At 37.2% G+C, this 26,078-nt stretch overlaps 2 protein-coding genes across 14 annotated transcripts in view; one reads left to right on the forward strand and one right to left on the reverse strand.

The window, feature by feature from the left end:
* Positions 1 to 26,078, forward strand: part of LOC123753884 (organic cation/carnitine transporter 2) — a 50,788-nt gene that overhangs the window by 18,346 nt on the left and 6,364 nt on the right. For 2 of the 3 annotated variants that reach the window (XM_069307269.1, XM_069307282.1), the window contains 3 exons: positions 181 to 377; positions 755 to 903; positions 2,496 to 8,196. In XM_069307269.1, the coding sequence (XP_069163370.1) occupies positions 181 to 377; positions 755 to 903; positions 2,496 to 2,544 (395 nt within the window). In that variant the 3' untranslated portion in view covers positions 2,545 to 8,196. Of the gene's footprint in view, positions 1 to 180; positions 378 to 754; positions 904 to 2,495; positions 8,197 to 26,078 lie in introns of those variants that run through there. The other variant, XM_069307276.1, reaches the window with a different exon arrangement.
* LOC123753885 (protein turtle) overlaps positions 13,191 to 26,078 on the reverse strand; it is a 418,196-nt gene continuing 405,308 nt past the window's right edge. For all 11 annotated transcript variants that reach the window (XM_069307224.1, XM_069307230.1, XM_069307232.1 and 8 more), the window contains one exon: positions 13,191 to 21,028. In XM_069307224.1, the coding sequence (XP_069163325.1) occupies positions 18,562 to 21,028 (2,467 nt within the window). In that variant the 3' untranslated portion in view covers positions 13,191 to 18,561. The remainder of the gene's footprint in view (positions 21,029 to 26,078) is intronic.

Below are 26,078 nucleotides of genomic sequence, written 5' to 3' on the forward strand. Positions count from 1 at the left end.
AATTTTGTTTATTTTTGTTTACTTTAATACTCAATACATTTAATGCAGGATGCTCTACTACAGCATACTATATGTGCAGTATATATGTTTTACAGATATTCTGTAAGGGAAATTGCATTAAATTATTTACCATAGTTTCTTTGTGCTTTTGCCATGCATTAATCAAAGCTATCTGAACAGCTTCACTAGACACTTGTGGAGGATTTGTCTTCTTCTCCTGCCTTGGTCATACCTCTGTCGTCCTTGCCAGTGTGTGGATGAGTGTTGGAGTTATACGCCTTACTCCCACACACTCCAGAGGACTTGTCCTTGGCTCAACATTTTGCATGGCAACACTTGGTCATGCTCTTGTACATCTGGATCTAGTGTCAATATTTGTAAGTATATGACATAATTTGAATGTTTTATCATTTTCTTTCAATATCTGTTTGTATCATCATGATTAAATATAATACAAAGAGAAATTGAAGTACTGTACCTTGTAATTTGAGAAGTAACATAATTACTGTATATCATTTTAAGTACAGGGTAAGTACTTTTAGGAATCTGCAATACTTATTTTGCAAACTTTGTCTATTTACTTAACCATTCTTGTAAATAAGGGTTGACGTTGAAAATCCTGATAGATCTGCAACATGATGTGAATTAAAAAGTACAGTTAACAGTGGCACAGTAATAGCCTATTCCCTTTTATATTCATTTTAATTCTGTATACAGGTATGATTTTTATAGCAATCTGACCTTTTATTTCTAGCTTTCATATGGGTTGTACTTAGACGAGTATGCGGAGCTGGGTATATGGGCAATAGTAACATTTGTGGCTGGCTTGTTGGCGCTTCTGCTACCAAAGACTCCTTCAAGCTTACCTGACACCCTTTCGCATATTATGCTGAAGCCAGTTCGGTGAGTATATAATCTAAGTTATTAATTTTAATGTATATTCATAATATATATATATACAGTATTATACATAATATATTTACAGTGTTATATATATATTTATTGCTTAGAAATATTGCAGACTCATTATAATGTGTTTTTAATATATATTTTATAGTTTTACCCTTGAAAATGGAAAGTAAAGTCTTAGCACTTCCAAACCCTCTCAGGTCCTTTATCAAAGGCAAATGATAAAGGACCCAAGAGGGTTTGAAAGCTTTAAGGCTTTACTTCCCATTTTCATGTATCGTATAGTTATCTTGCATGCATAAATAAGTGCAGAGATTTGAGTCACAATAATGTGGATGAAAACAAATATCCCAATCTACATATTTTTGGAAACAGCAGAATACTAGAATGGATAAAACAATGGTAGGTTAAAACAAAGAAAACAAAGAGTGGTGCTAAATGAGAATGAATTTGACCGGATTAATGAGGTAAGTGGGGTACCTCAGGGGTCAATTTTGGGGCCAACCCTTTTAGTCATATACATCAATGACATAGATGAGAATATTACAAACCACATCATCAAACTTGCAGACGACACAAAGATTTATGATAAAGTGGGAAGTGATGATAATGTTGAAGCCTTACAAAGAGATTGATTTGCAGGAACTCCACAAATGGTCAAATGACTGGCAAGTGCTTTTTAATACAGTATTGACAAATGCAAGACCCTGCATGTGGGGCATAATAACCCACGCCACAACTACCAAATTAACAACATTACATTACAGCAGATTCAGGAAGAAGAGGATCTTGGAGTCAAAATCCACTTCTCAATGAAGGTTGCACAGCAGGTAGGGGCAGTAGTCAAAAAAGCTAACCAAACACTTGGAATAATCAAGCGTACCTTTGACTTCAAAGAAAAGAAGGTACATAGTAATTCAATTGTATAAATCTCTGGTGTGCCAACATTAGATTACTGTATCCAAGCATGGAGACCTCATCTTCAGAAGGATATAGCTGCTCTGGAAAAAGTGCAACACCGGGCAACAAAAATAATTCCCGAGCTAAGTCAACTCACATATCAGGAACGGTGGAGGGCCACAAGGCTAACAACACTAAAAACCAGGCATGACATGATAGATATTACTGAAACTTTTAAAATACTGTACTGAACAACTTGGGGGGGATGTTGATCTGGAAAAGTTCTTCAAAAGGTCAGATGTAACACAAACAAGGAACAACGGTTTCAAGCTCAACAAGCCACAATGTAGGACTGAGAACAGGAGAGGTTTTTTCACCCACAGGGTTATTAACCCTTGGAACCGCCTACCCATCGAAGCCTTAAATGCCAAAACTCTGCTCACGTTTAAAGTACAGCTGAAAAAGATCATCAAGGCAAATGGGGGACCATTGACAAGCCACCAGCTTCCTGTTCTTGTCGAGACCACTAGTGTTAGTGGCTCTCAGGTAAACTCGGGTAACAGGTAAACTTAGGTAAAATGAAATTTACTGCTTGGGACATTTATAACTGTCAATGTATATTGTCAACATCATGACACTATATATACCTTTAAATGTATACATATATTTTTTATTTTTTTTTCCAGACAAGAGAAATTTGAAAATGAAGAGGAATATCAAAATACACACCTGTGAACAATAAAGAAAATATTTTCAAAACTACCAGCTATGAAGATTACCAGAAGCAACATATTTACTTCAGTGAAACAATTAAGGCTTTATTTACTTCAGTGAAACAATTAAGGCTTTATTTACTTAGTCTACCTGGGGGCCAACATATCCAGTGGCACTGATAGGGACAGGCAGCCAGTGGTTTATCCAAGGCTTTCCCATTATTCCTGAGGATATTTCACATTTTATTTTGAAGTGACGCTCTCCTGCTGGATGAATACTTAAATGTTCATAGATATAATGATCATGAAAAGAACAGTGCTATTCATATGCAGAACTATATACATACAATTATTAGCAGATGTATTCGTCCCAAGAACAGCAAAAATACAAATATACAACTGTTAACATATATATTCATCACATGAACAACAATAATTCAAATATACAACTGCTAACAGATGTATTCATCACAAGAGCAACATAAATACAAATATACAACTGCTGTTAACAGATGTAATCATCACAAGAACAGCATTAATACAAACATGTAACTATAATGTAAGTACAATAACACCTCTGTTAAGATGTGTATCAAGAGAGGACAAAAGTACAATAGATAAATTTGCATTCATGAACTACAGTAATATAGAGTTTATCTAAGATATAATATAATCAAAGTCATTTTATAGTAGTGTGTGAATTAGTTAGAAATATAGTGTGCATTTTTCTTAATTGTTGTTATGTCTTTAAAGTCCAGTATGTATGGAGTAGAATGGAAGGGTTAATACTGGGCTGTGAAGTCTCTTGCATCTTGTGAGTGTCTCCTGCAATAAGAGGAAGTCTCCTGTAGGGGTTCTTTATCCTGCTTGCAGGTACTGAAATTTCCTGGTTTTAGTTTGTTTTCCTCCTCAGCAGCTGTTTGGTTTGCAAGGGACATAAATATAACCTTAGAACAGCTATGGCTATCTGTGGCATGCATTTTTTTGTCTACAAAATCTCTAAGTCTGCAAACTCTTGGTGGTTAAGGATCTCAAGTTATCATTATGACTGAAATGAAGCATTTAATTTATAAAATTTTTGCCATCAAAAGGCTACTCAAGGCTTTATATACAATACAGTATATTATTAAACTTGTCACTGGAATATGGTGATGAAGGATTCATCTCGTGTATATCCTCAAAACATAACTAAAGGAGATCTCATAGGATGGTTTTTAAGAAAGTTACAAATTACAATTTATGGAGCTATATTTGTTCAGTACTAAGGACCACCATCTCTACTGACCTTGCTGGAGACAGGTAGGCAGTTTGTTGTCAAAGGTTCTCCCATTATTCCTAAAGAATTTTTATAGTTGTATTTTGAACTGTAGCACTGCCTTAGTATTTATGACTAAGACAGGTAGGCAATTTCATGAGTTCATAATTCAATGGTTGGAAAAGAAGCTCATCATGGCTGTCATACATTGTTGTCTTTTGTCCCTAGTGAGTTACAGTGGATTAATGTCTTAATTTGTTCAATATTTTAACTGTTTTAATGAGATTGGCCCTACCATGTCTTGTTTGCAGAGTAGTTGGTCCTGAAGCTTTTCCTATTAAGTGAGTTGACTTTGTTTTGGGATAGTAGTTGTCCTTATGTTCTGAGCCTTTTTCCAGCACAGTTATGCCATTTTAAAGGTTGGGTCTCCATGTTTGGATATAATAGTCCAGATGGGGCACCCAAGGATTTGTATAGTTAACTGGACACTTTCTTTTCTCTGAAATCAAAGGGTCATTTGTTTCTAGGGATTGGTTAGCATTTTTTACTACAACTCTTATTTGCTGAGCAGTTTCAAGGACTCGTGGATAATTACTTCAAATTCTTTTCTTCAATCTGTTGCAAGGTTGTGTTCTTGATATAGTAGTTGTGATGTGTATTCTAATTCCCAGCATTTAAGGTCTTGCATTTTTCAATATTGAAGAGCATTTGCCAGTCGTCTGACTACTTACGGAGTTTATATACCTGTACTGTATATCCTTTCACATGGCCTTAGTATAATTTTTGCTTTCTACTTTCTCACTGATCTTTGTGTCATCTACAACTTTGATGGTGTGGTTTATGATGGTCATCTATGACCCTGATGTATATTGCAAAAGGGTTGGTTCCCAAAATAGAACAATGTACTACTCCGGTCAATATTTTTCCAGTCCGATTCTCTTCTATTTTAGATGACCCTTTTATTTCTTTATTTATATCATTGTTTTATCCATTTCAATATTTTACCACCGATTCCATATGCTTATAGTTTCTGGCCCAATCTTTTATGTGGCCCCATATCAAATCTTTGAGAAGTTCAGGTATACTACATTGACTAGAAATCCTTTGCCTTGTGTAGTAGGTTGTATGTATGTATGTGTATGTATGTATGTATGTATGTATGTATGTATGTATGTATGTATGTATGTATGTGTGTGTGTGTGTGTGTGTGTGTATGTATGTATGTATGTACAGTACTACCATGGGTGTGGTGTAGTGGATGATGTACTACCATGGGTGTGGGGCAGTGAATGTACTACTACGGGTGTAGTGCAGTGGATGATGTGTACATCAGTCATTCAGCAGGGGTCAGTGCTGGTGTGTCTGGCATTACAAAATTCCAGTACCAAATTATAAACAAGGATTTAGGTACTGAAGTTCTCAGTGTATCTATATACAGTGTATCATATCTATACGTATGTAGATACAGTACACCGTATCTATATGTATCTATATATCTATATACTGTACTCAAATCGATACAATGCAAGTGCTGTATATCGATTTAAGTTTTTTTAATCTGGCAGAAATGAAGAAAGGCTAAGATAAAAAGATTATATTTACTATATATATTTAATATTTATATAGTAAATATATTTACTATATATATTTAATATTTACCTGAATTTACCTTACAGCCACCAGTGGCATTGACATGGACTATAGTTTTTCAAAGGTTACCCCATAATTTATATGGATTTTCTCCAGCTGAATTTTAAACTAAAGTACTGGGTTGTCTTGGCATTTATGGCTTTGGCTGGTAGGTGATTCCTTGGGCTTATTATCCTACAGATAAAAAGCAGCTAATGTTTTCTGTCCTACATTGTGGTTTGTTGAGTTTTAAACTTTTATTATATAGTTTATGAAACTAAATTTATGTAGTACTTTTTTATAAGGTGTCATGCATTAATAGTTAGTAGTATTAATATTTCAGTGCTTCAATTAAATTAGTGAGGGAATTTTGCATCATTCAAGTTAATAAAAAAATATTAGGTGTGGCACTAGAAAAGTCACTAGTAAGCAAATCCACAAGGGCCGTGATGAGGATTCGAACCTGTGTCTGAGAGCATCCCAGATGCTGCCTTAATCGACTGAGCTACGACATGGTCAAAAGGAACGAACAGCTTATTGACATAGCTCGAGTACATGGGGGGGAGTTGTGTAAAACCCTGGTTTGTGCCTCGGAGAGGCTGCAGCATCCAATAAGTTCAGTAGAACTTTGGTTTCAACTCCTTTTGACAGTGTCGTAGCTCAGTCGATTAATGCAGCGTCTGGGATGTTCTCGGACGCAGGTTCGAATCCTCGTCACGGCCCTTGTGGATTTGTTCATTTGATGCATCACGCAATTGTGATTTCTGTGTGTAAAGTCACTAGTACTCAGAATACAGAAGTTCAACAAAATTATGACATGTTCTTGATATAGTCTAAGTTTTACATCAGATCAAAAAATGCACGTTGAAAGAATAGAAATAAACAGATAATAAAAAAGAGTAGAGAAATTGCAACATTTAGGAATGGATGAAAGAAATCTAAAATTAGTGCACTGCCAGTGTTATAACCTAATTGTATATTAGTTACAGGAAGCGAGGTATTGTTGTGGTGGCCCATTTATATATTTAATCATAGCAGGCCTTTGAATTTTCTGTTTTTTGGCACACAACCACTTCCTGAAATTTCTTCTACCCATCTACCACTCTGCAAGAAACAGTTTTTTTATATTCTTTCTATGTCTATGATTCTGTAGCTCATATCTCAGGCCTTTCAAAGCCTGACTATTTTATGTCAGCTGACAAAGGGTCCTGGTTTCTTTGGCTATCCCTGACCATGGTAAAATAAGAGCTAGTGGTGCATATGATTTCTGTCTTTCTACCCTCCAGTTTTGGCATACTTAGACTTACAGCATTTCTATATAGTTTCTGTTTTTTTTAGCTCTTTTAAGCTATTTTATTCCTCTGAAAATGAAGATTTGATCACTTTTTTCCATCCTGAACCAGGATGGACAGAAACATTATCAATTATTAATTCTTAGATTTGTAGTGTTAGGTGTTTTTTCCCAGGATTTTTGCATTTTTTTGTGAACATGTTCCTGTAGTTTTACATCCTTTTGATGTCATTTCTATTCACTAAGGTGTACTCCCAATCGAGAGATTTAGGACTGATCCCTTCCTTTAGAACAAAATTTCAGTTGCAGCCAATATTGCTGTGGACTTGACCATTTTGTTTTTTTTACCCAAAACAATGCAACATGCAATTATTCACATTTTAACACAGTGTTATCAGGACCATGTTGTAATACAGTTTTAGAATTACAAATGCAATACATCACTGTACATGGGAAAATAATATTTTGACCTTTTGGAATGAAGCTCTACTTGCCTTGCATCTTTATACTGTACTAAAGGAATTTGCATACACTGTGTATGGCTATTGTATTCTGTATTGTATTAGGAATAATACTTGTATCAAAGCTATACTCCTTCACCAAGGTTGATTTATTATTTACTCATATACAGGTACAGTACAATGAATTTTAATTTAAAAACCTCCTCTTCCTGCTCAATAACACTCCTTGAGCCTCTGAGGATGACCCAGTGACTCTTGCTCTTATCTTCATGTTTGTCAAAAAACTCACTTGCAATCTTCCAATTATCCCTGTTTCATTTTCCAAAATAAGCGCCTTGCTTGTATTATTTATCATGGTTTTATTTTCTAAATGGTCCACCCACTTTGCTCTGATTGTCATTTCTAAGACTTTTGCTATTGCACTACTGTATTAATGATACCAGCCTATAATTCAAGGGTTCTTATCATTAGCATTTCAGTCCTTCACCTGCATTATCTCCTTAGCTTTCTGAGGCATTATTCTCATTGCTTTGTACTGGTAAACATAATTATTAAGTCAGCATTTCTTTTTTCATATTTTTCCAGTTCTCCTCAAGTCAGTTGTAGGCTTCCTGCTGTTTAGCTCCTCAACATGCATCATAATTTTGTGAATGTCTGTATGTATATGTGTGTGTATGTGAGTGTAAATGTACATAGATAACTATAATATATATACATGCCAAATGTCAATATATATACATGTCAAAGATATTATATGCTGCACCTAGAAGATTTATAAATTTTAATTGTTGTTTGAATAATAAAGTACCTGTGTTAAAGAACCAAGTGCAAGTGTTATGTTTTAGTTGCAGCTGTATTGTAAAGTGGTTGTTGGTTGTTGTTCCTGAACTTAAGTACTGTATGGTGAAAATATATTCTTGAGGTATGCTTCTATAAGTTAAAGTATTCTATAATATATAAAGTATCAGAAATACAGTACAGTATGTTTCAATTTATATTTTTATGCATAAATTATAATTTTACAAAAAAAAAATAAAACTAAGACTTTTACTTACACACAAACATGTATGAATATGCATACTCTCTGCATATTTATATATATATATATATATTGTGGATCTTATACTGTAGTACAGTTGTCTTTGGTCTCAACTCAAAACTGGGGAGCCTAGGTTCAATTCCCAGTGGAACAAATGGTTTGGCATGTTTCCTTTCACATAATACACCTGTTCACCTCACAATAAATAGGTACCCAGAACTTAAACAAATGTATTGGGGTTGTATCTTTGAGGAGGTCTGTAGGCCTGCCCTTGGGAGTCTCGATATTACCCTTAAATATATTTATACACAGGCTTCCTCTCCCTACCAATTGGAATTAAAATTATTCATATTTTACTTATACTGTACTTTTACACAGTACTATTATTTTTACATATTTTGATGAGTCTTGCTATGCCACTAACATGCATAGCATTTCAGTTAAGTCTTTAAGCTAACTAAGTAGTCAAATTATACAATGGTAATTTGCAGTGATTTGTAAGTTATAAGGTGAACAGTCAATCTTAATGGTTGCAATAGAAAGTGCTGTCCTTAAAAATATTCAAGGAGAAACCAGAACGGCTTCATGTCTTGCAGGAGGAAAAAATCTGAGAGGTGGTAGCTATATTTTTCATACCAATGATTCTCTAGATTTCAAAGCCATTAAGAAAAACATTGAAAAATGTGTCTTGACACATATACCTTTAAATATGTAATGTGACATAAATGGTCTATGCTCATCATCTTCCCATTTGATTTCTATATTTTTTATTATTCCAACTGTACACATGCAGTCTGACTGAGGACTTTCTCTGCTTCCCTGCCTCCTATGCCTGAGATGAGATGCCTATGTCGTTTAGTTAGCATGCCAACGATAGTGTCATAAGAGCTTGATAGTCTAAATGCATTCACATGCACATTCTTGGCTTTTTAACCAGAACAGGAATGTGTGTTAAAAGGTTATACACATTATATTCTAGTAAACAGCAGGAGTACCCAGAAAAATGGCAGTAGCAGCTTCCCATCATTTGATAGGAGTAATTGGGTAAATGGCAGGAGTAACCTATTGAAGATGTTAACAACCGTGGACATCTTCAAGAGGAAACTAGATTGTTTCCTTCAAGGAGTGCCGGACCAACCGGGCTGTGGTGGGTATGTGGGCCTGCCGCCCGCTCGAAGCAACAGCCTGGTGGACCAAACTCTCACAAGTCAAGTCTGGCCTCGGGCCGGGCTTGGGGAGTAGAAGAACTCCCAGAACCCCATCAACCAGGTAACCTAAATGGCAGGAATAATACAAATTATGTTGTTGTACAAAAAATCTCAAATTTGTTCCTTTTTTTTAATTTCTGGTAAGAAATTTGGCTAACATGAATAGAGGTGGGTCCAAAATGATTTGGATTACCGAGTGTAGACAGTGCCACAATGTGCCTCTACTCCTGTTACTCTGACCTAGTCTCATTTATGATACATTGAAGGCTAAGATTAGATTTTTCCATGTTATGCTAAAAGTAAGAGTGATGTGGCAATGTGGAAAATAAAAGTACTCAATAATGTTTAAATTAAAGAGAGTTGAAAACAGTTTGGAAGTTGCACAGGCAGACCAGTGCTGAAAGAAAGAAATTAATACCAGGTTGTCTGATACAGGAAAAGGCCAATCATTTTAATTAGCAAATGAAGATCATAAGAATTGGCTAAGGGGATCTAAGGTTTGTCACAGTATTGAGCATGAAAAAAAAACAACCTGTTGATGCTGAAGGTGTAGAAGTGCATTTCCAAATTTTAGGATATTGTGTAGTACAATTCTTTATCTCTTGAACAAATTTTTAATTCCAATGAAACAAACTTGTATTGCTCCAATGACAGTACTGATGGATTTAAAGCAAAGAAAGGCTCTATGTTTTGTTGTGCAAATGTAGCCATCATGGATTTATTTAGATTTAGATTTTTTATTCAGGTAAAGGTACATAAAAGATGAGTTGCAAACATAATGTTGGATTTAAAGATAGCGCTAGTACTGTACATACAATACCTAAAGCCACTAATACACATAGCGTTTCGGGCAAGTTAAAGGAAATTAGGTGTGATTTGTAAGACTCAACCTAGTGCATGAATATTTATAGTAATATTTCTTGACTCATTTAAGTCATTCATTTCAGAGGTGAAGGACCATTTTGTTTTTGGCTAACCAAACCTAAACTTTAAACATCATCCCAAAGTCACTTGTTGAGGGACACCTGTACCCTTGTTGAGTACCCATGTTATGGGTAGGGTGCCCTACAACCCTCTACAACCACAAGTTTCAAATGAAATAATTTCTATGACACTCATCTATTACATTAGCATATAATAAAGGAATTGTATAAGGGGGATTATCAAAAATATGTTCAGTTTTACTAATATAAGTAGTCAAAGTTCCCCAAAAATATATGCCAATATTTCATTTTTGCAAATATTTATAAAATCAATAAATAAACTTAGGAATAAAGTGTTTTTATAGAGATTGTAGAGACATAAACTCTACATATAAGGTGTAAATTTCATGTAAATTTGAAAAAAAATGAAAGGAGAGTCCATTTTGTTACTTGACAATAAATAGGGTCAAAGATTCTGCCACCTGTGGTTGAGGTTGACATCAACAAATTTCCTCCAAAATATGCACCCTTACAGATAGGCTTACGTTCTGTAAGGTGTATAAGTTTCACGCAAATAAAACATGAGAAAAAAATTTGAGATAAAAAAGCTAATTTTTTTTTTGGCATAAAACTAAATATTAAAATACTTTATTATATGCTATTGTGATAGCTTAGAGTCATAGACATGATTTCAGTTGACACTTGTGTTTGATGTTAATTTTTGACACATAATTCAATATTTTTTCTCCCTTCCTATTTATGCTACGATGCTGAGACCTGGACCAGTTGAACCCAATTTCATATACAACTAGCCAAAAAAGTTTGATTGAAATCGAACCAGTTTTCATTTATTGAATATTTTTATAAAATGCCTCTTAAACAATATTTCCAATTATTTTTTATTTTCTGAATGCAATTGGAACTGATCCAATTGTTCTAAGGGAACAAGGGATGGAGAAGTGACTAAGGGATGGAGAATATACATATGAGACTCAAAAGACAATTTCTTGAAGACAATCACTAAATTGGTATCAATGTTAAATATGTCAAGACTTTTTTCATGATGTTTGCTGACTTCCAAGTTGATTATAATGTCCTGCACTTAATAAACAAGAATACAAAATACAACCATGAAGGTGCTTTTTTGTGCCTCAAGGATTACCAGCATGAAGGAAGAGCTGAAGCATTTTAATATACATGGACTGAGAATTTTACAAATCAATATGTTTATTGCATGTTAACAGGTTGAGTAAGGATGTTTCCAACGTCATATTATTTAACAGACTAAATGTACTTACCAGTCAGAAAAATCCCACCTTTTATGCACCTGCCATACAAGATTAGGCTACACACTGGCCAGTAACATGATTAATGAGACTCGAGCAGTTTTGAAAGCAGTAACACTTGACACAACTGACATCACACCACTGTTTATGTTGTTGGTACTGGGTTAGGGGCAACTACAACACATCATTATGTTTATACTGATGGCTCAGTCTAACCATTAACAGGTTACACCACAGCTGTCTTGTTTCTTTACAACAATAATCCCTCCACACTATCAGTGTCACATAAATACTAAAGAAATTTTCACGACTTTTGTTACACCAAAATAGAAATGATAGAAAACTACCACCTGAGGACCACATAAAGAATATTGTGCGAGGAGCCTATGCCACGCTTTCTAACTTCAGAATTCCTTTTAAATACATGGATGGCAATATACTAAAGAAATTGTTCACGACTTTTGTTAGGCCAAAGCTAGAATATGCAGCGGTTGTGTGGTGCCCACATCAACAAACTGGAAAAAGTGCAATGACATGCCACTAAGTGGCTCCCAGAACTGAAGAACAAGAGCCACGAGGAGAGGTTAGAGGCATTAAATATGCCAATACTAGAAGATAGAAGAAAAAGAGGTGATATGATCACTACGTACAAAATAGTTACGGGAATCAATAAAATTGATAGGGAAGAACACCTGAGGCCTGGAACTTCAAGAACAAGACGTACCAGTAATAGATTTACACTAACTAAACAAACCTGCCGAAGAAATACAGTATAAGAAAATTCACTTTCGCAAACAGAGTGGTACAGTTGGAACAAGTTAAGTGAGAAGATGGTGGAGGCCAAAACCGTCAGTAGTTTCAAAGCGTTATACAACAGAGTACTGGGAAAACAGAACACCACGAGCGTAGTTCTCATCCTGTAACTACACTTCGGTAATTACACTAATCAACTGGTTGGATAATGCACTCAATCAATTAGCTGCAGTACACTAAAAAAATTCAGAAGTTTTTTCTGTGATTCATCTGCCCTCAACCAGAGCCGGTCGACCGAGCGGACAGCACGCTGGACCTGTGATCCTGGGTTCGATCCCAGGCACCGGCGAGAAACAATGGGCATAGTTTCTTTCACCCTATGCCCCTGTTACCAAGCAGTAAAATACAGCTGGGTGTTAGTCAGCTGTCACGGGCTGCTTCCTGGGGGGTAGAGGCCTGGTCGAGGACCGGGCCGTGGGGGACACTAAAGCCCCGAAATCATCTCAAGATAACCATTTTAAAACATCACTTCTAAGATAAATGATCTCATAAGAGCAATCATAAGCAAAAGTGGTTGGTGCATTTCCTATCACTAATGCTCCTGTTCACCCAGCAGTAAATAAGTACCCAAGAGTGCCTGGGTATTCCTGGGCATCTGTAAATCATTGTAGCTTATAAATCATTGTCCTAATAATGATCAACTGTACATTCACTCATCTCATACAGTTCATTACATCATGGAGATCCAGTGCTGCCACTCTCCAGGAAACTACACAGCACCAGCACTTACCTGCTCGATAAGGAATGAATTAAATGTCACAAAAAAGTATGTCAACATAATTTATTTACTTATCATGCCATACAACATGAGCGTACATACACAGTAACAATGTCCAGGTTGAACTGTACTGTTTAGCTAGATAACTACTGACTACACGTAAACTGGCGAGCGGCAGAAGGGGCGCTGTGTTCACTCCAGGGAAAATGGATGCCAAGTTTCTAATCACAGAAAACAGTCCCAGTAATCAAAGAAACTGGGTAATACCAGAATTCATAAAAAAAGGGTGCCAATTGCTAACATTCTTGCAGCTATGACCACACTGTACTATCACTGCTAAAATCACATTGCAAAATACTATATACAAAGAATTAATGGAGGATACTATACACTTTAAAAGAAGCTCATCATATACACATATTCAGTAGTTACTACTTATGATGTGTTTTGAATGTTGCTTTATTTTCACCTGAAGTGAACAGAGCAGCAATACTTTACATAAAACCAGCAACCTGCCCTTATGGAGTTGCATCCCATTAATTTCTTTTAGTGCATTATAGCACTTTCAAATAAATTTGGATTATTCTAAAATAAGTGACATCTAATAATAAAAAAAATGAAGAAAAAAAGGTAGAACTGACTTCACTGAAGAAAGTATTGTGCAAGCATAAAATCTGAAAGAAAATGTAAGCAGTACAATGCTGGGCCACGCTATGTCACTGGGGTACTAAGATCCTCGCCTATGTAATCTTAACTCCTATTTGGTGATCTAGAAAATGGGCTGCTGTTAAAAATGTCACACTTATTATTTTACCTTTGAGCACCATTCTATGAAAGTCACAATAGCATAGCTAATCATGTTTATTTTCCTTATATTGCATTTCCATAGAAATTTGTATTCTTCCTTAACAAGGCAAGAATGAAAATCATGTTATATGAAAATTTGCTTCAACATATTACAATAAGATAATATCTTAATTGTGTTAACAAACGTGTATCTTTAAATAGCTTGTCAAATCGAAGTATAAATATATATATATATATATTTTTGTTTGTTCAGGAGTTAAAAGTGTATGTGTATTTATATGCATGTATGTAATTACCTAAATGTGAGAGAGTATGTGTGTATGTGCATGTCTGTGTGTAATATATTCTGCGTATTGGTACTACCTAAATCGGATGAAAATTGGCTGATACTTTCATGGACTGGTCTATGTAGTCAATATATTTTAGGAAAATTTAGAATTATATAAGGAACGGTTTAGATTTAATTGTTATTTTAAATGTTGGGTTTTTAATTTTTAATCTTAAATGTTAAATTTAATTTTGTTAAAGATATGTATATTTGACTGTAAATATTTTGATTTTTTATAAACTTTAAAGGGAAACTGACCTATATACGTAGTACACAACGCACACAAACACATATGAACATACACACATTCACATGGAATAATTGCAGGCTTAGTGAATATTTTCTTGGTGCCATGGTTATAATACCTGAGGCTGCAGGCAACACAATTTTATAGAATGAATCTAAACTAAATCAAAGAAAGGTTATGGGAGGTTGAGGCTAACTTCTGCCTCTCTTACTTTGGCTCTTTATTCAGGTACAGCTCAACTTCAGCTTTATATAAGGTTGTACGAGAGTGTATGCAACTCGATAATTTTTGTTATGTAACGATTGTCCAATTCACTCTAGTAAACAGAGACTAGTTAATATGTGATCTAATCAATCAGAGTCATACATGAAAATATGGTGGGTAAAACCAAGAACAACTTAAACCTAGGTATGGCAGTGATACTGACTAAAAGATCGGCACAATGAACACCAGGCAGCATCAAACAACCTTTAACAAAATAGTCTTTGCATTTTGGGATATTTTGTAATTAAGATAATCAAGTCCAGAGTACAGCTAAAAAAAAATATAGCAAAATGCCCATCAATACTAACATTTCAAAACATATACTTAAGTAAATCTGCAAAATTTATATAAAACAGAATAGTAGTGAACACAAAACAATGTAAGTTGTTGATTTGTTTCCACATGTCAGTTTTCTATTTAAATTAAAAAATTTAAATTTTTTGCTGTTGAGTCTTAGCAGTTTCTAGAATTTTAGGCAGTGAAGGAAATATAAATAGAAAATATATGAAAATAAAAACCACTGCTTACAACAAATGCATAATATTCCAGGTTATATTGCACCTGCACTTGAAATATGTTGACATATCTACATTTGTTTACCAGTTTTGTTACTTGGTCTTTTCAGAAATTATATATATATATATATATATATATATATATATATATATATATATATATATATATATATATATATATATATATATATATATATATATAATGGGAAAATTATTAAAGGAATATTTTGTAAGCTGCTTATATACAACTGAAAAATATTGAACATATCACTGGTACAGTATATCAGTAACACAATATTCAACAGATGACAGAACTAAGAGAATAAAGGCAGTTAATAAAACAATATGAGATAAGGAAACTACAGGAATATAAATCAGATGAGAATAGAAAAACAATATCCATAGAGAAGGATATGGTAGAAACAACAAAGCAGAAAATAGAAGAGAGTGCAGTAGATACAGTACAGAAAGAAGTTGCTTAATGGGAAACGATTAATCGTACACGAGAGATAAAACAAAGAAAACTGATAGCATGAGACTAAAGTTATGAATGTATTATAATGAAACGCAGGAGAAGAAAGATGAAACGTCTATGGACAGCAAATTTTATAGTAAATATTATGAAGAAAAACAAAAAGCATTATGTAATGGAAATTGAAGCATATTGTGAAATGAAAGAACACTACAGAAACAAGTGAAAGAATTAACTTGATGATAGGTAGAGATAAAAGTAATTGTTATTGAAAACTACTCTTTCAGGGCAGGTTATTTCCTCCATATTTCAAGACTGAACTAGCACTGCTGTCAACTTCACCATGAGGAACAAAAACTGACCTTCAGGTAGATAAAAGACTGATGGGACTTATGCCAGACAAAACAACAATCACCGGTGTAAACAAAAATTTGATAATTATCTAAGGCAATTTTCCAACAGTATAACATAACAAAATTGCATAACACACACATTTTTTTTACACATGTAAATAATCACACTGCAGTTACTAACGTCCAGAAAATAAATCATTTATATAACACCTCAAGATTCATAAATGATAAAGAAGTCTGTCAAACTTTCACAATCAAATAAGAGCTAAACCTTAAAGAGTACTGACCAGAAGCAATAATTAGAGTTTAACATTTTATACAGAGAAATATAGGCTAATGAAGATGAATGGTTTCATTACATTATGGTCAACATGGCTCCAACTCCACACACCCACTCTTACCTCTTATGTCTATAGTGGGGGCAAATATCAACTTGAACCCCTGAGGCAATTAGATGGGGTAACTTAATAATGATGATACACAGGAAAAAAATTACTATCAATGATACCTAGACTAATTATTTAAATATGATATAGGCCTACATGAATATTTGAAGAAATGATGAGATGAAACAGTCCACAGGTATGAATCAAAAGAATCACTTCAAATGAAAAAATAAGACTAGTCACACAGTTGTTTTTCAAACAATTCTTATATTCATTTCTAAAAAAAAGGTTTCAATATAGCAAGAAAGGAATGTCTAAACTATGAGAACTGTACTGTACAATATAGGAAACCAAGTAAACTGGCAGTGTTGTATAATGCTGTATATATATGACTAAGTTTATTAATGGTGCTTAGTGGAATTTATTTTGAAAAAAAAAAAATGAAGTTAAATGATGATGTATATGTGTATAAATATATATATATCACAACTAATAGCCAGAACTGCAGTACTTGGCCTAGTATGCAAGGCTTGATATGCCTAACAGGCCGAATGATTTTTGTTACTTTCAAATATATCTTTCCAGATTGGTTCTTTTCGAACAATAATAATCTATTATATTAGGAACATGAATTACACTCTTAGTTGTATTAGGTTATGTTAGGTTAGGATAGGTTTGGATAGATTAGGTTTAATCAAATTTCCGTGTTAGAATTAACTCAAATAACATAAAACTGCAATCATATATAATACCCTGTACAATAAAAATTTTATAATTTTTTTTAAATTAAATATTTTATGAAAATTTGGTTGTTATGCAACTCAGGCTATTAGGTATGACATATTATAATTATATATATATATATATATATATATATATATATATATATATATATATATATATATATATATATATATATATATATATATATATATATATATATATATATATATATATATATATATATATATATATATATATATAAAAATAGCCTAGCCACACTTGCAGAACTAGGGATGTTCTCCTTATAACGTGTTTTTTGTTCATTTCTTATAGTTACCAAAATACTTAATAAAATTAACGTATTATATTGACTACAATAATTACCAACATATTTCGTCCTAATTTTACATATGATAGACAAAGTTAAGAATAATAAGCATATTTAGGTCAAAATGGTAAATTTTAGTTCAAATCTAAAAGCGACATATTTTATTTACCCAAATACTGTATCTCTATCAATACACAGGTGTTATTTGTTGATAAACTTAATTTTAAAGAAAATTGAACTTATTAAGCAATTCTGGCTATTATTACTAAAATGTATACATATTTTCAGTATATACACATACGTGTAAATATACATGCACGCAATATATTTGACAGCTGAGAAGAATAACTTTATTACCAGATATTAAGCAAGAAAATTAAATTACACCAACAGTTAGTAACAGTATTTTGAAAACCAATTAAGGAAGCACCTCTGGAAAATAGATACAGGATGGGAGATATACTTTTTGTGTGTAAGAATCCTTAAGAGCAGGTTTGTAACCAATATGATTGAATGTTAAAAAAAGAAAAGAAGGAAAAAAAAAGAAAATGTACAAGTACAAGATGAACAGGAGGAATCACAAGTTCCTTCTAAAGGTGACAGTCTGATTGTTCCCAAGAGTGAAGGTGATGCAGTGGAGACAGAAATTGTGCTTCATACTTTGCTTGAACGTGTCATATGGGCATTGTAGTTATCACATGAAAGGACTTCTCTAACTACAATACAAAGTTAAGATAATTTTTTGAAACAGAGATCCAATAGGAATATATAAAATTCAACAATTTGCACAGTTCTTGAGACGCAGCATCTGCAGCGTCAGTATAGTGAGTATTACTGGTTATGGCTGCGGCGCCTAGCGAGCCTTTCTCAACTCTCAACACTTGAAAGACTTGTCACTGAATGTCACTTCATTATACACTTACACTATAATGGGACTGATTTTTCATTTACTGTTTGCATTGATAATTGCTTCAAGTTCTGATTCAGATCCCATTAACACACACTTTCCAGTTCTCTACTACGTCGGCGACGTGCCTGTCTTCTTCTGTATTCATTGAATTCCTGTTTCATTGCAGCAACACGTGCCTCCATTGACTCGTGGCGCCGCCGCCCACCTGACCCGTAGATCTCAGAGTCGCTGAGGCCACGCTCGCCTGATGGAACACGGGTTCTTGACCACTCTGCAGCTGCATCCTCCCCAGGTGTGGGACTCAGCACTGTGTCAAACTCATAGTGGTCATCCACACTTATATCTAGTGGCTGCTGTGCAGCCACGGGTACGGTGACGGGTGGAGGTCTTGGAGACACCTTAACTGAGCTACCAGAGTCAACACTAGCATCCAATCCAGTTGATCCAAGCCGTTGTCGCCGTCCTACCATTCCTACCTTTACGGTTGAATGCCGTGGTCCTGTGAGAGAAGGCATACGAAATTGGGGCAACACTTGGCGTGCAGCCCACTCCTCATATGGAGGGGGATGTGGTGGACGCATCCAAGGTGTTGGGCGACCACGAGGAGCTGCTAAGAGCCAGGCAGGTGGAGCTGGTGGTGATAAATCTGGGGCTTCTATAGTTTCTGTGACTTCTGAGGTTTCCAGACGTGATGAATCAAGACCTAATGCTGACAGTGACTGCCCTGACTGTGATGAACTTTGCTGTTGAGATGTATTTTTACTACCAAACCCACTAGATGAGTCAGGAGACTGCTCCTGAGATTGTTCATGTGATTGCTCACGACTTTCTGGAGCACTAATACCACCAGTGTGCCTTGCAGCAGAATGTCGGCTAGAAGTATGTCTAGTCTCTGAACGTCCTGCAGAACTTAATTCTGGGGCACTACTCGTTAGTGGTGCCTCTCCGAAAAGGCCACTACGTACCCGCCCAATGGCCTCCTGCAAACGTTCACGAGTGTATGTCACAGGCTGGTCACTACTGGAATCACTATCTCGTGTCCTACCCACTGCTCTAGGCAAAGGGTCAGGTACTCTGGTCTTTGTACTGGTAGGGGGTGGGGGAGGCAGCGGTCGTGGCCTGGGCATCCCCTGGGCCCTTTGCTGGCCCTGAATAGCACGTGGGCGGGGGGGCGAGCTTGTGGCCAGCGGCTTTTGATTCTCCGAGGAAGAAGGTTTGAGCAAATAGGGGGGGTCCCGCCCCGGTATTCGTTGATAAGCGTCACGTCTCGGAGGAAGGTTTACATAATGGCGTGGGATGTCTGGTATGCGTGGAGGCTGGATATGACCTAGTGCCTCCCGCACCACAAGGCCTTCCCGTACCAGTGGTGGTGAATGTACATGCTGGCCAGACTCCAACACTGTCAGCTCTGGTCGACCAGTTTGATGTGTAGGATGGCTCACTGGGCGGGTTGTGGGCCACACATGTGTGGGGCGGCGAGGAGTAGTCCAGGCTGAGTCCAGTGGAGGATGTGGTGTTGCTGCCCAGGCCTGTAACTGTGGGTGAAAGCGCGATGGAGGAGAATGAACCTGTGCTCCTACTAAAAGGCGACCTGGGTGTAACTGAGAGGTGGACAGTGGTGGCAGTTGACGAGGATAGCGATGAAGCACTCGTACAGCATCTCCATGAGGTGGTGTCATAGTTGCCGAGACCCCATGAGCAGATGGTGTTCCTTGTGCTGAATTAGGGAATGATGAAAGTACGGTGGAGGGAAATGAACGCTCTACACTGGATGGTTGCTGAACACTGCTCACTTCACTGAATGATGCTAATTGTGCCAATTGACTCCATTCTGAACTTAATGGCCCTGGAGAAGATGCTCTAAAACGTCTGGAACGTGGAGACCATACAATGTCACCGGGGCTTTCTGGTATAACATGCCTACCAAACTCTGGAGATACAGGAGATATCTGTGAATCAGGTGCAGTCACTCTTCCAATGGGTCTATCTATTCGTGTACCTCCTGCACGTGGCTCTTCATGTGTACTGGCACCAGAGCCATCTGAGCGTAAACTAAGACGAGGAGGAAGGGGCTGACGGTGATGGAGGCGACTAGCTGTGCCAGCACGTACATGATAAACACCACTCTCTACCCCTACTTCATCTCTAACCCACCTAGAAGAGACTTGCCCTTGATCTACAATTGGTATTCCACCAACACTTCGAGTAGGTCGTCTTGGTGATGTAAAACCACCTTCTTCACTGTCCTTGTCCAGCACAAAACGACCATCAGTAGTGCGGGAAATCCAACTAAGGGGTTGTGAATACTCCAGCTGAACAGAGTATCGGACGTCTCGAGGGAATTGCCGTCCACGCTGTACACCATATTCACGATAATCATCATCTGCAGAACCTCCAGCTGTATCTTGCCCTGTGCTGCTAATGTCCTGAGTTGCAGCACTAGTGTCTAAGGGCCTACTGTCTGTTGAATCTAGGAGTCGGCCTCCGAGCAGAACGCCTGCCACCCATGCCCACTCCCACCTTAAACCTGGTATGCCGCATCGTAGTAACCTGCGCATGCAAGAAAGAATTGTAATCCCAAAATAAAATACAGCTATGATTCTGAAATCAAGCTTATCATGTGGAGAAATGCATTAATATAATGAATGAATTTTAATTATATGTTATTAAAATATATGAAAGTATACTGGGAGAGAAATTAATCAGTAGTACTGAATTATCAAAATTAGCAGTGTAATACTGTATAGAGATGTAGATTGCACTTGTATTACAAGATAAATATCTGAAAATATTAACAGCACATATAAATTTGGCAAGAGTACTTTATCCAAGAAAGTGTTATATTATAATTGTTAAAAATAAAACATAATTTATCTTCATTATGAAATTGTACTAGAATAAAGATATATGTATAAAAGGATTACCATGCCAAGCAGATTATAAGGCATGCTTCACAAGTACAGTGTAAAGAAATAACAAAGGAAATGCTTTAATGCAATACAGTAGTTTAAAAGCATTAGTATGGGGGCAGTTAACAATATTATTGATATTGCTAAAAACTTTTCCTGTTTATTTATTTTAAGAAATTTATGTATGCACAGCCAAAGGGTGTAGGAGCAACTTTTGAAAATAAACAATAAATAATAGTGTACCATGCTGAGTGCACAAGTGCTAAAAGTGCAGAAGCAAGTGTGAAGGAAGAGGAGACTATTAGAAACATACAATAACCTGAAAGAATTGAGCAGTAAGGCATGGAAAGACTTGTTTCCATGTATCTGTTATGGCTCCCTTTGATGGTTTTCTGAGTTATCATCCTGGATAGCTAAAAGCCTAAAATACCCCACCAGGCCCTTATCAGTAAGGAGCACCTCCTGGGGACCAGGATCAGGATCTGGGCCCCCTCAATAAAGGCTAGGGGTGTCTGAGGATACAAGATCAACCCAAGTGCACTTGCTTCGGTTTCTATTGCAGGACCAGAAGCTAGCCTCGTTAATGGCTCCGGCCTCATTTGTGTTTGGGTCCATTTCTTCCATTTGGTTATGGCATGGGGTTCCTTCCCCATTTTTGGCTTGCAGACAATACCATTTTGTTTTCATAGTTTTTTCTATTTCCAGGTGGTTAACACTTTGGTGCACCCCGCTCGCCACCCCTCAACTGTGCGATATGGGACCCAGGGTGTCACGGGAGTGCGCGTAAATTCTGAAAAGTGTATACTCTCTTCAACTTTGTCACCTTAATTCTCGTCCTACGAGATTAAATTTGGTATCATTGTGTTCGCAATAGAATTCTCTACAGCACTAAATGCATATAAACTCCAAAAGCCCGGCTAATTACCCGCAGCAAACAGAGAAAGTGCGAACGAGTTACCCAGGAGCGCGCAAATGCGATAAAATGTTTTCACTATTTTCACTCTGGTCACCTCAATTTTTATCCTAAGTCTTTCATTTTGGTCTCAATGGGTTCGCAATAGAATTCTCTAGAAGAACATTAGCATATAAAATAAAAAACCTGGTCACGCTCCAACCGCCGACGAGTTGAAGACGGGCCACGCGTTAGCCGCGAGTGAGTGCTCAGCCGCCTTCCAGCTACACTCCCAATTCCCGCCCTTTTCAAGCCTTTCTTTCGCAATTTTCTTCCTGGAAGGGCCTTGTTCATGATCACTATCCATCGTGGAGTAAGCGTAGATAGTTTCTAAAGCCGCAGTAAGAAATATAGCCACGGAAAATAGCCGAAATGTTCACACGTTTGAGATGCGAGGGGAGGCGACATTGGTCACAACAGTGGAGCGAAAACAATGGGCCCACGGCATGTGCCAAGCTGCCTGAGGGCCATGAGGCTCAACAAAGTAAATGGGAAGACATCGGCGCGCATTTTAAAACCAGTCCCCCAAAAATCGGATAAAAACCTGATTTTTGGCGATTATTTAAAGTGGATGACGCAATGCTGCGTCATCCCCGGAATTACCGCCAGTAAACGGATGACGCAATGCTGCGCCATGCCCGGGCGAAAGTGTTAACTGGCATAAGGTGGAGCTCTCTCTGCATTCTTTGCTAATATGCCCTGGACACCTGAGCTCAGCATTCCACTTAAATTGATTTTTCAGGTCTCCCTTAGACGATTGTCATGCCCTTTAAGAAGACCTGGACAAAATAAATATATGGCAAAAGAATTTAAACATAATTTTACTTTCCCTTGCCCAACTGAAGACTACTGATATCAGTTTGGAGCTATCCAGGTGGAAAGAGAGCCACCAGATATGGCCATTTCATTACATTCAACACTGGATTTATCTAAACCTCACCTTATTTTAAGATTTTTAGTTATCTCTGTGATCCAACCAGTATAAATGAAGTCTTATATATATTTAGCATATGCTAAATTTCTACAAATTCTGGTGCTGTCTTCTGAAGACCCTTAAGAGATGACATTACATTTGGAAAAAACATAAAAATTATGCTTGAGAGAGCCAAGTAATAGTAGAGATAGGTGCGTTCCCCACCCATAAAAATGGGGAAAGAAGGTAGTAATGATGATCATCATATACAGTAAAAACTAAAATCCTGCACATCTGCATACCTCATTCTCTTTCTCACCTTACACACACATTGACAAAAATATATATAAATTGATAATCACACGCTTTAGTGTTAATACATACAAAATGCTTGGAGAAATTGACTGGGCAGGCATGGACATTATTTGGGATGGGTTGTATATGAACAAGGGCAACAAAGTGGAAAGCAGTGCTCAAATGAGCCACAGAAACATTAGAAAGAATATTTTTAGTGTCACAGTAGTGAACAAATGAAATGCAGTAAAAGGTAAAGTGGTAGAAGTTTGACTCCATACACAACTTTAAACGCTGATATGACAGATCCCAGAAAACCCTCAAACCCGAACACCAGGTTGTATTTGTAAACACAATTAGGCAAGTACAATCTGATGAGTATAGGTATACTTCTTCTAATGCCTTTGGCCATCAGGCTTATAATATCTAATTTTGCTTACTATGCATATACAGCCAGATACACCATGCTTAGTGGATAATCCCTGAATATAACAAGTCTTGTTATATTTTTTTCTTATTTTTAACTGTTGTGCTAGAGATAATCACATGTAAAACATGACCAACACTTACAGATTCACACCAAAACTAACTAAACAATAAAAAATACTCTACAACTTAATTTAAACTACTCTATACACAATACATATATTAATATAATTTCTTAGCCTATGCCAAGTTAGCATATTTGTATTACATATTATAATAAATATGAGACAAATTTTTTTTAGCACAAAACCAGCGTTGAATGTAATGAAACACCATTTTCTGGGTGAGTCCAGGAGGCTCCCTGGAGCTATACCAGGCTGATATGTATGTATTAGACCATGGCATCAGTCAATTCGAGTGGAGCTCTAGCCTACCAGGGATCATGAGCCAGAACTTGGCCCCCTTCCCCCCCCCTCAGAGAGGCACGAGAATCAATAACCTATAGAAACCCCCATGTGGTTGGAAGCATTTTATGTCTGCCATCTACCAAGTTAGGCACCCAGAAAGGTAGGCGTCTCAAAACAGACCCCAACTGGTGAAACAGTAATACCTAAAACTGAACTGCTAAGCAGAACTTCCCAATCTGAAAACAAGCAAACAATCATGTAGTCACATCCACCGCCATGCCACCTATCTGTGTAACTCCCCCATCCCCAGGAGGGGAAAGGGGGAGCCCCAGACCCTGCGCTGGCTATCCACCCTCAGTTCAGAAGCTGAGTGTCAAAAACACAAAACAAACACCGACCGGAGGGAGGGAGGGTTGCTGGGAGCCTCCGTGACTCATCCAGAAAATGGCGTTTCATTACATTCAATGCTGGTTTTCTGTGGAGAGCCCCTCCGGCTTTCCAGAGCTACCTAACCAAAGACAAGTAAAAGAGGGACTTACCCAGGAACCTGCTGCCACTTGTGTCTCAACTCGAAGTCGAGACAATTGGCTGCACCCTGCGACCCAAAGCAACACACACCCAACTAGGGCCAGGAACATTAATAAGGTAACGGGCGGCCAGGACCCTGTTCGACCTCCAAAATCCTCGTGCCCCAATGTCAGCCCAAGACATTACCAAAGATGGCAGCTACAGCAGCAAATTTGGGAACGTAGTGGGCACAAGGATAGACCGCAGGATGGCTGGACTGAATAACCCTGCGGATTATTCCACAGGGTTATTCAACCGGACACAACACATGATGCACCCCCACCAAACCAACCAAGCATCAACAACCCAAAGACCCCTACGGAAAGCGGCCGTCTCATTCTTCACCAGAAAAAAAGGAGTCGGCTGCTAACGAACAAACCTACCACAAGGACCAAAAGAGCAAAAACCTCTGTGTCAGAGGAGAGCATGAAGCTCCCCAACCCAAGCCCCAGAGACCAGTGCCAACAAGAAAAGAGCCTTTTCAAAATAATCCCTCAGTAATAAACTGCTAACTGATGCCCAAAACTATCAAGATAACAAATAAAGCTGAACCCCTGTGGCATGTACAATCACAGGGGCCTAAAGGATGACCACGAGAATACAGTATCTCCGTTTTTCCTCTTCCGGGGGAAGGGGAGCTGTGCAGCCAGGTGGCGCGGCGATGGGTGTGACATCATGCTTGTTTGCTTGTTTTCAGATTGGGGAGTTCTGCTTAGCAGTTCAGTTTAAGGTAATACTGTTTCACCAGTTGGGGTCTGTTTTGGGATGCCTACCTTTCTGGGTGCCTAACTCGGTAGATGCCAGACACAGAATGCTTCCAACCACATGGGGGTTTTTGCTTGTTTTCAGATTGGGGAGTTCTGATTAGCAGTTCAGTTTTAAGTAGTACTGTTTCACCAGTTGCGGTCTGTTTTGAGACGCCTACCTTTCTGGGTGCCTAACCCGGTAGATGCCAGACATAGAATGCTTCCAATCACAGGGGGATTTCTATAAGCCATTGCTCTTCTTGCCTCTCTGAGGGGGCCAGGTTCTGACTCGTGGTCCTTAGTAGGCTAGAACTCCATTTGAATTGACTGATGCCATGGTCTAATACATACATATCAGCCCAGTATAGCTCCGGGGAGCCGGAGGA

Source organism: Procambarus clarkii, chromosome 6, assembly GCF_040958095.1.
Source record: "Procambarus clarkii isolate CNS0578487 chromosome 6, FALCON_Pclarkii_2.0, whole genome shotgun sequence".
Lineage (NCBI taxonomy): Eukaryota > Metazoa > Arthropoda > Malacostraca > Decapoda > Cambaridae > Procambarus > Procambarus clarkii.